Source organism: Abramis brama (assembly GCF_963993115.1).
Source record: "Abramis brama genome assembly, chromosome: 3".
Taxonomy (NCBI): Eukaryota; Metazoa; Chordata; class Actinopteri; order Cypriniformes; family Leuciscidae; genus Abramis; species Abramis brama.
The window spans coordinates 53,466,992-53,477,825 of record NC_139965.1 but is presented as its reverse complement, the minus strand read 5'-3'; the positions used below and the strand labels follow the sequence as shown (position 1 = coordinate 53,477,825).

General features: G+C 39.0%; 1 protein-coding gene across 1 annotated transcript; it reads right to left on the bottom strand.

The window, feature by feature from the left end:
* Positions 1–544: 544 nt before the first annotated feature.
* Positions 545–10,489, bottom strand: LOC311079936 (thymidylate synthase-like; the record flags this gene model as incomplete). Its single annotated transcript, XM_084109662.1, has 4 exons — positions 10,413–10,489; positions 8,263–8,336; positions 7,973–8,144; positions 545–774 (listed from the first exon to the last, which is right to left on the bottom strand). Exons 1-4 carry the CDS (start codon positions 10,459–10,461, stop codon positions 545–547), a joined length of 525 nt encoding a protein of 174 aa, XP_083965788.1. The 5' UTR covers positions 10,462–10,489.
* Between the last annotated feature and the right edge of the window lie 345 nt (positions 10,490–10,834).

The following is a 10,834-nucleotide window of genomic DNA, read 5'->3' as shown; positions in this document are numbered from 1 at the left end:
TCATTTCACCCGTTTTTGTGCGTACGCCTGGGTCAGAGTTTGCGTGAAGGACCGCATATTTTCCCGTCAAGTTTGCTTTTTATAAATACCAATTATTGCGTAGAGGGCGGCGTACACCTTCTTTTGTGCGTACGCAACGTTTATAAATGAGGCCCCAGGAGTCAGAATTGCAATTTGACCTTATGAGCCTTTTAATAAAACTATAACTTTACTCAACACAATACAAATTAAATTACTGTCTTAAATCAAACAAATGGCAATCTAACAAAACAAACACTCTAAGGATGAATGAGCCCTCTCTTCTCAGGATGTTTTTTTTTCTAGCAGGAACCATTTGGAACATGAACTGCTTTTGGTAGCCATGCTGAGGTCAGCCCCCCATGATGTTACAACTGCAACACACCAATGTCACTCATCCACTTTATCATCAGTGACAAAGTGGGTCATATCTGGACAGTCTGGGAAAGGGCAAGAGCAAAACTCTGTGCAGGTCAAGCCTACTGAAAGACACTGGCATTTGGTGGCATCGTTGCAGTTTCCGTCTTTACAGTAGAGATGGGTGATGTCTCTTAACTTCTTTAGGTGCTGGTGCCTTCAGGAACATTACAGGTTCAATGCACCCATCTTCTCTGAGCCTCCATCCTCTACCAACTGGGTTCCAGAGAAGAGGTTTGGCCAGGTGGCTGTGACGCCACACTGATGTTTGGTACAAGGCTCTCAGCACATGTTGCTGGAAGGCATCTTCTGTTGGGGGTAGATTTGCTGCTGACAAATCTGTGGTAGACGCAGCGTGAATAAAATTGCGCTGCGTGCAATGCAGCATGGGGAAACCCAGGCTAGGCCTTCCCAATTCTGTAAAAACTGCTTGTGGTGTCACAACCCGTAAGGGCGTGGCATGCAGGTAAACACTCACAAAGCAGTGCTCCAAGCTTCTGAGCGATCAAACAGATAGGCTTCTGAGCGATCAAACAGATAGGCTTCTGAGCGATCAAACAGATACATCTTTATTGAACAATGTCTGGCAAAATCAAAAAGAACAAAGATCTTCTGGGAGCCAGAGAGAAGAAACCAGTGTGCGACCTTCAAGTACATGGAAACATCAGTTGGAGTCATTATATCTACAAAGGTTCACATGGACTCAAATGTGCTCTTTCGAAGATTACTGGCTGTCAAAAAGATTGCAACTTTAATGGGAAAGAAAGGTAACAGTGATATTAGCAGCCATATAACCCTGTAGCCCAAGACTGGTTGCCCACTGAAGCTAAGCAGGGCTGAGCCTGGTCAGTACCTGGATGGGAGACCTCCTGAGAAAACCAGGTTGCTGCTGGAAGAGGTGTTAGTGAGGCCAGCAGGAGGTGCTCACCCAGTGGTCTGTGTGGGTCCTAACGCCCCAGTGTAGTGATCGGGACACTATACTGTCAAAGAGCACCGTCCTTCGGATGAGACGTTAAACCGAGGTCCTGACTCTCTGTGGTCATTAAAAAATCCCAGGATGTCCTTCGAAAAAGAGTAGGGGTGTAACCCTGGCATCCTGGCCAAATTTGCCCCTTGGCCTCTGTCCATCATGGCCTCCTAATCATCCCCATATACTGATTGCCTTCATCACTGTCTCCTCTCTACCAGTAGGTGTGTGGTGGGCGTTCTGGCGCAATATGGCTGCCGTCGCATCATCCAGGTGGATGCTGCACATTGGTGGTGGTTGAGGAGATTCCCCCTCCCATGTAAAGCGCTTTGAGTACCCAGAAAAACGCTATATAAATGTAACAAATTATTATTATAACAGTTGGTCGTTATAGTGTTTGATAGATATGACCACCAACACTCAGTCAAAGATCTTGGAAAACAAAGAAGAGGCACCATTCACACCAGCAGACAAACACATATCTTCACAGGACAAACAAAATTTCCAAACTACATAAAATACCCCAGGATCAGCGGAAACAAGGCTGCTCTATGTAGCTTTGTCAGCACCTATATCGCCAGTACTGGGCCAACGAGAATTTCTTCAGGGAACACTGTCATCTTGGCAGGTGACTTTGAAAATGCTCAGGAGGTTAAGAGGGTTAGCAAGTCAGGCATTGACTGCTTGAAAGATCTTTACAGTGATCAGGAGGAGACTGACACGAGGCTGGTGTTACATGCAATACATTTTGCACAATCACATTCTCGTCTAATTATCAAATGTGATGATACAGATGTACTAGTTTTGCTTTTGTACTATTCAAGAAAAGGGATGTTTGGATCCTCAGCAGTGTTTATGCACTCTGGACATGGCCTTAAGGAAGGATTTGTCCCTATCTGTTTGATCGCTCAGAAGCTTGGAGCAGTGCTTTGTGAGTGTTTACCTGCATGCCACGTCCTTACGGGTTGTGACACCACAAGCAGTTTGTACAGAATTGGGAAGGCCACTGACTTCACAAGACTGAAGACCCATCTTTGTAAGTTACAGGAAATTACCAAATTTGGACTCTCTGGTAGCCTGGAAAAGGCTTTTGCAAGAAGCAAAGCACACTGTGGCAAGAAGGTGTGCCCTCCTCCTGTATGGCCAAAAGAAAAAGGTGGATGGGCATCCTTGAACCAACCTGGATGAGCTGAGCTACACTAGCGTCTACCACAGATTTGTCAGCAGCAAATCTACCCCCAACAGAAGATGCCTTCCAGCAACATGTGCTGAGAGCCTTGTACCAAACATCAGTGTGGCGTCACAGCCACCTGGCCAAACCTCTTCTCTGGAACCCAGTTGGTAGAGGATGGAGGCTCAGAGAAGATGGGTGCATTGAACCTGTAATGTTCCTGAAGGCACCAGCACCTAAAGAAGTTAGAGACATCACCCACCTTTTCTGTAAAGACGGAAACTGCAACGATGCCACCAAATGCCAGTGTCTTTCAGTAGGCTTGACCTGCACAGAGTTTTGCTCTTGCCCTTTCCCAGACTGTCCAGATATGACCCACTTTGTCACTGATGATAAAGTGGATGAGTGACATAGGTGTGTTGCAGTTGTAACATCATGGGGGGCTGACCTCAGCATGGCTACCAAAAGCAGTTCATGTTCCAAATGGTTCCTGCTAGAAAAAAAACATCCTGAGAAGAGAGGGCTCATTCTAGAGTTCTCAACGGGTCGGGTCGAAAATATAATCAACTGACTCGGGTCGGGTCGGACCTCGGGCTTAATCTTTTCCGCTCAGTGAAAAAAAATAAAATAATTAATCATCGCTGCTGTTCACCGTAAAGAAAGTCTGGCTGCTGCGTGCAACGCGCACCATGAAGAGGGGCGGGGGCAGACCTGACGCCGCTGCGTGCACGCCTTTAGCCTGGAGAGAAGAAGATGGAGTTGGTGAAAAGTAAACTTGTCGCAGGTGAATTCACCGTCGCTTCTACAGCCTATTTATATAGTTTATTTAAACTATTATTGTGAACATGCACTGTATTTATGATTAGGACTCATAATAAAGATTTAAAGTGGTTTTCCTTCATCTGCTGTCAGTCACTCAGCTCAGTTTATTGTTTTAGTTGTTTGTATTGTTAAAAGGCGTGAACATTAAAGGTTGATATGAATTCCCGTCTGCTGGTCATGATAATACGTGTATGAGAAAAAAAAAAAAATCAGACGCGGCATCGGGCCGCGGGCTGGGTTCGGGCAGATAATTCATGTTGATGTGTCCGGTTACATCAGGTCCGGGCTTTAAAGGGATACTTCACTTTAAAATGAAAATTCTGTCATCATTTACTCACCCTCAAGTTGTTTCAAACCTGTATGAATTTCTTTCTTCTGCTGCACAGAAAGATAGATATTTTGAAGAATGTCAGTAACCAAACAGTTAACTGGAACCACTGACTTCCATAGTATATTTTTTTCCTACTATGGAAGTCAATGGTTCCAGTTAACTGTTTGGTTAATTTAATGAATTTTCATTTTAAAGTGAAGTATCCCTTTAAAAGCCACGGGCCGGGTCGGGCTTTTAGCACATGCCAGCGTGTGAAATATTGTCCCAAAAACGCTCTGGTCTTGTTTCTTTCTTCAGAGGCCTTTCTCTTCTTGTCATACAATTCGTAGACACTTTTTCTCTTACACATAATACACCTGAAAGTGCGCATGCGCAGAAAGGACGAGCACGTACAACGACCTTACGTAAACATATCACCAGAATGATTGACAATTAGGTGGACCAATAGTCTTAATGATCCACCCGGAAAAAGAAAATTCTCCGCTATACCTTTAAGTTATAGTTTTATTAAAAGGCTCATTAAGGTCAAACTGCAATCCTGACTCCTGTTCTCCTGTTTGTGCTATGGTAATGTCTTATCTTTCGATATCAATCTTTGTTTTCATATAGTACAAAGTGCCATATGAAATGTTTCATTATTAAATGTATCTTATATTAGAATTTCTCACCATTACCTCTGATAATGTGATTTGGACTAAATTATGTCAGTGTTCCATTTTCTTTCATTTTAGATACCTCATACATTGAGTGACAGAACACCCTGATTTGTCGTGCTATATTTACATATTTGGTATTGCTGGATTCAGCACAACCCCATCTTTCCAACAAGCCATCATATGTGTTTCTATGATAATCCCTGGCAAAGCAACCACAAAGGAAATGAAAACATTCTGCATAAATATTCAATTTTTGCATGTCCGCTTATTTTAGGTATGTGTTTATATGTCTCTATTTATTCTATACATCAAGATATTCACATCCAGTCTTTTCTAGTAGGTAAAGCAACTTCCTGACTACAAACATGCCAAGTTTCAAAGCTCTCTGAGCTTGTGTGACTGATCTGCATTAGTTTATATGCCTTAACTCCCATACGGACAGGCAATATTTTAGTCCTTTTTTGGTTTGGGGGTGTATAACAATATCTGTTAATTTAACAATCTTAGCAGTAAAATATTTTGAGCCAAGAATCCATTTCATATATGGGAGACCTTAGAGATGAGGAAAAACATTGTTGGGTTTAGTTCTACCTCCGGTAGGGGTATCTCAAAAATTCGGGGGCATTGTCACTAGCCTATTAGAAGATAGCTGTGTTAAGAAGAACAATCAAGCATCACAATTATGGGCCTCGGCTACATTTAACATGTCACATGCAAATCGTTCTCAAACATATGTATAACCTATCAGAATACATGTCTTCTAGTAGCTGTGCCAAGAGAAATCTGAATCATTCCCTTCCGAAACTTGCAGAGACGGAGAGTGTGAGTAGGATGTGTCCATGAGCTAGGAGCAGGAGAAACTTTTGCTAAGTATTCTGATTAATTATTTTGTCATTTTGCCTCCACGTCCCCCCGACTGAGCGAGAGCTTCTCCTCATGGCCATACGGTAATTTCTCTACTGTGCGACAGAGAGTCGTGTGGTTATGACGCAATCGTTAGCCTATTTTTACAAAAACTGCTTCTACGGGGCCATAACGTAAGATACAAGGTAATGGAGCCTTTTATACATTTTCATGTTTCTTTAGAAATAAATAATGGACAAATGGAGTGAAGTTATTCGCCTCAGATGTGAAGTTATTCGCTGTCAAAGTGACACCAAAATGAATGGGAGTCAATGGAATGCTAACAGCAGGTGATGGTCTGCTAATCAATGGCAGCCCCCAGGGAAGCTTCATTTTTTTCTGAAACATTATCCCCTTGCACACTACTTAACGTGACCACAAGGTGTCAGTATTGACAGAGTAAACTATAACTATAATGAGATTGTCGGCCGTCACGCTTTCAGATCTGTGTTCGCGCAGCCGCTGATGACGGGAAAATTTGCGCACCTGCACGCAAACTCTGACCCATGCGTACAAACATTTTGGAGACGGAGCAGTTTGGCGACACCGATGGTGAGCTGAGTGACTGACAGCAGATGAAGGAAAACCACTTTAAATCTTTATTATGAGTCCTAATCATAAATACAGTGCATGTTCACAATAATAGTTTAAATAAATAAAATAATGATTTAAAATATGCTTTAGGCTACATCTGATATACACATTTATATTAAATATGCCATTATCATTAATGGAGTTAAGCACTTAAATGACATGAAATCCTTACCAAGAAGTTACAACATTTTTTATATTTAATAAATATAAATATTTGTAGTGGATGCGATGCTTTTGAACACTTTTCTTGTGGCATGCTGTGTTTTAATGTTTTAACTCGACAAGGATTACTTAGCACATGATATGGTCTGAGGAAATATTTTTGCACAAATAATGATCAATAATGCACAATAAGGCCTATCCGTTTCCATTAAAAATATAAAGAAATTAAAAATATTATTTGGCCAGTGGATAAGATTGAGAAAAACTTTCTCTGAAATGTATTTTATATTATTTTGATTTATTATTAAAAACAAGGCAAGGATAGGCTACTAAATTATTTTTAGCAATGTAATGTGATGGCACATCTGTATCTCATATTTTCCAAACGTCTTGTACCATTAAACATGTGGATGAATATGCATATGCAAATGATATGCAGATGAGGATATGCATAGTAAAACTAGGCGTTGAAAGCTCCATATATGGTTATTTCGGGGAGGAGACGCATGTGCGCACAATCTTCCGCTGACTGGGATTTATGAAGGGAATTCAGCTCAGGTTCTTGCTTACGCATGGTTTTATAAGTCTGAATATTATTTTGCGTCTGCCATTTTTAGCTTTATAAATGAAACATTGACTGATTTTTTTGTGTAGTTTAATTTAGTTTTTTTTTTGAGAATCGTGATCTTCATTTTACGCAAAAAAATTGTGATTCTCAATTTATCCAGAATCGTGCAGCTCTATTGATAGAAAAGTTCTAGCCTTAGAAAAATCCTTGATCAAACCAATTCAGACACTGTGAGAAAAGAGATTTTATTATGATTATGAATTTATATTATGAGAAAATTAAAGGGGACATATTATGAAAATCTGACTTTTTCCGTGTTTAAGTGCTACAGTATAATCGGGTCCCCTGTGCATCTACCAACCCTGAAAACATGAAAAGTGAAAGCCAGTAATTTTGTTTTGGTGAGCCTTTCTCTGCAAGCATGTCAAAACTTAAGCCGATCATCAGATTTCGCTCCCCTTCTGACGTAGGAAGAGGATCTTATTATAATATCACCACCCCTTAATCTGCACGTTTACACCCACAGCACCACCATTTGGTTTTCGCAAGCGACAACAGTGTAACCAGTTCAAACGCAATGGCAAAAGTTCAAGCAAAGCATGTAAACTGTTCTGTCATTGCTGCAGAGACGAGCACTGAACACTATTTGACCAAAAAATGTCCCAGCTGTCTTATAAAGACCTCAGGGAACTGTCAACTTGTGTAAAAGTTAAACATGACAGTACATTCAAGTCGATGAGATTAATCAATGTAACTCCACAACAACTACATAAATGTATCCACTAACCATTCAGAAACGACCAGGTGCGTCAGATTACAATCTCTACAATCTGCACTCAGCTACTCGTTATTTCTGAGATTTGACTGAAATTCGCGTTTGTTATTGCTGGAGTATCGAAGCTCGTGTAAAGGATTGGCTCTCTTCTGAACGGGGGGCGGGAAGCAGCAGCTCATTTGCATTTAAAGGGACACACACAAAAATGGCGCGATTTTGCTCACACCCAAAAAGGGCCAACTTTGACAAGCTATAATAAATGATCTGGGGGGTATTTTGAGCTAAAATTTCACAGACACATTCTGGAGACATCATAGATTTATAATACATCTTGTGAAAGGGGCCATAATATGTCACCTTTAAAGTGTATTTTGACCTAAGATGTATGTAAACATATTGTAGGAGACTACAAAACAAAATTAGGAACCTATAAAATAGCATAATAGGGGCACTTTAAAATATAGTTTACTGTATGTTAATAATTCAGTATACATTGTTGCTATATGTAAACGGTCTATATATATATATATATATAGAGAGAGAGAGAGAGAGAGAGAGAGAGAGAGAGAGAGAGAGATGGATAGTTACCAGTGTGCATGTCATTGTATTCAGCTCCAAAGTGCCTCCACTGAAAGCCATACACTAGGCCCAGGTCTTCCTCACGATCAGTAAAGCCATTTTTATCCAGAAACTCCCTGGATCCATTAGCATCCCAGATTCTCACACCCTTTTGTGACAGCTCTTTGGCATTTGTTGAACCCTAAGTTGGATGAACAAAAAGTAAATTTAAAAAATGCTAAATGAACAAAAACCAAAGAAAGAAAAATACTGTATACAGAAATAAGATACAAAAAGTTTGGAATATTTTCCTACTGTACCTTGATAAACCACAGCAGCTCCTCCAGTATGCCTTTCCAGAAAACCTTTTTGGTCGTCAGCAAAGGAAACTGATCTGCGAGGCACATGATGAAACCAATTTTTTAATTATGATAACATTTCAACATTAGTTTGACCCTTTAATCCTATAAAGCATTCTCTCAAATGATATGATGATGATGTATTGTGCATAATAATAATATATATATATATAGTTAATATTTCAAGATGAACACTTACTGGACTGAAGCAACATAGGTTTACTTGATTATCAATTTTTTTTGTAAAAATCCTGTTAAAATGTGAGTATCCTATACATTAGGTTTTTAAGGCACATTTATTTGTTCATCTCTCAATCATCATTGTATTGCATTGCATTGTTTCAAAACCACAGAGCTTTGATCATAAAACTAAGCATTTGCATACATTAAGACATATTTACATAGATATATCTCTCTATATAGCCTATATCTAGTATACAATATACATATTTATTTCTATAGTGACAACTGATATTTATATGCATTTTATGCAAGTAGTCTGCTATACATTACATGCTATCAGAATTTCATCATACTTTTTGACCATATCAGCAACTGCATCAAATTGCATATTTTTGCTCAGTTTGGTTCTTTTGATTTTTAAATCAAGGTGTTTTATCCTCCTTGAGAATGAGCTCCATATTCTCACAAGCCTATATCATATTATATGAGCCATAAAAGGCTGATGTATCAAATATGATATGCAACAAAAACCACAAGCAAACTTTTTTTTTTTAAGATATCTTTTGATATTTTGTCTAAATGTTCAACAAATTGTTCCATTTAAAAAATATATATATTTTTATTTCATATGTCAGACTTTACATTGTTAAAGGGGCTATATGTAGTTTTCAGCGGCCTCTAGCGGTGATGTTTCAGATTGCAACCAATACAAAGCGGAGGTTTCTCCATGATTCAAAAGCTCTGCCGATGTTGATCCGATTCACGTTTGGCCTGACAAGCTTCAGCAGATAAAACTTTTTTTGTTTTTTATCATTATGTGGAGTTTATGTTGGAGTCTGTGTTGTGCTGGGAGCAGGTCGTTTCTTAGTGTTAGCAGACTCCATGTCATAAGTTTCAGTGTCGTCACTGTTGAGTGCAAGGTCAGTAGACGAGGCGAGAGGCTCGGGAGCGCGCATGCAAGTCTCAGTAACGTCACTGGATTTTGCGGTAAATCCGACCCGGAGCCTTCACATATAAATAGGAATACTTGCTTTCAGAGGTAATAGCAAAACCCACCAAGTGGATCATGATATTGTATCGTAATGTGATATTACAACCCCTTCACACACAGGCAATAAAAAAAGGATTCATTTTAGTAGAAAAACTACACATAGCCCCTTTAAAAAGTTTTAGTTCACCCAAAAATGAAAATTCTGTCATAATTTGATGACAGAACTAATTCATATGAATTGAACGGATTAGTCCAAATTGTCTGAAGAGGCACAATCTTATATGATGAACAGATTTAATTTAGGCTTTATTCACATATAAACATTCATCAACTCACACATCAGTTATGGTAAATGGAAGCTCAAGCATGTTCGCTTGACGTGCGAGAACCAATGAGGTTCATTCATTCTCATGTGTCAAGCAGGTTCGGTTGAGCTTATGTTTATGTTCACTGATCAATGTTTATTATATGTGAATAGAAGCCTAAATTAAATCTGTTCATCTTTAAATAACTTATTGAAACGTCAAAGTTTCAGTTGTGTAACTTAGCTGTCAATGGAGTGTCAGAAAGCTCTCAGATTTCATCAAAAAGTTTTTGGGTAAAATGTATGAATACCATTTTAACCGTTGAAAATGACATTTTACTTGAAATTAACGTTTTTCTCACTGCTTTTTTTATGTTTAGGCCCCGAAATGTTATACATTTTTGATTAACCTGTTGCTTTCCATTCAAGTTTTTAATACATGCCTCTGATTATCTCTGTTGTATCACAAAGTAACGTAAGGTTCGCACACAGAAGATCAATAAGATATTCATAACATAAGAAAACACATTGCATTCGTTTTTATACCAGTGCTTGTCTGTTTTACTCGTAGACTTGCATTTAAAATCATTTGCCATGAAGTTAAATGCTATGAAGTTTACAGGTTTATCTCACCTCTGAGACTGTATCTGACATTTGTCTTTTGCACTTCGGCGTTCGGCATTTTCTTCAGTTTAAGTTTAAACTCTAAGTCAAAACTATTGCAGACAAAATTTGTAGCGCGCGAAAATGCACATTTTGAACATATTATTCCAGCGATATTCTTCTTCTTCTTTTGGCAGAACCGTTACATTTGCATATTGCCACCTACGATACTGGAGTATGTAAAAGCAAGGCTTCATAGATCTCTGCTTATTTTCCCCTAATAAGAACAGTTTCACGTAGGCCTACAAATGTAAGTATGCCATAACAACTCGGTGAGTTTTGATAAAACGATTTAAGTTCTTTATGTAGGCTACATGAACTAACAAATAAACAACATTTTTATTCATTTATTAACCTTAATGTTAATTTTACAAATGTTTATGTTAACTCAC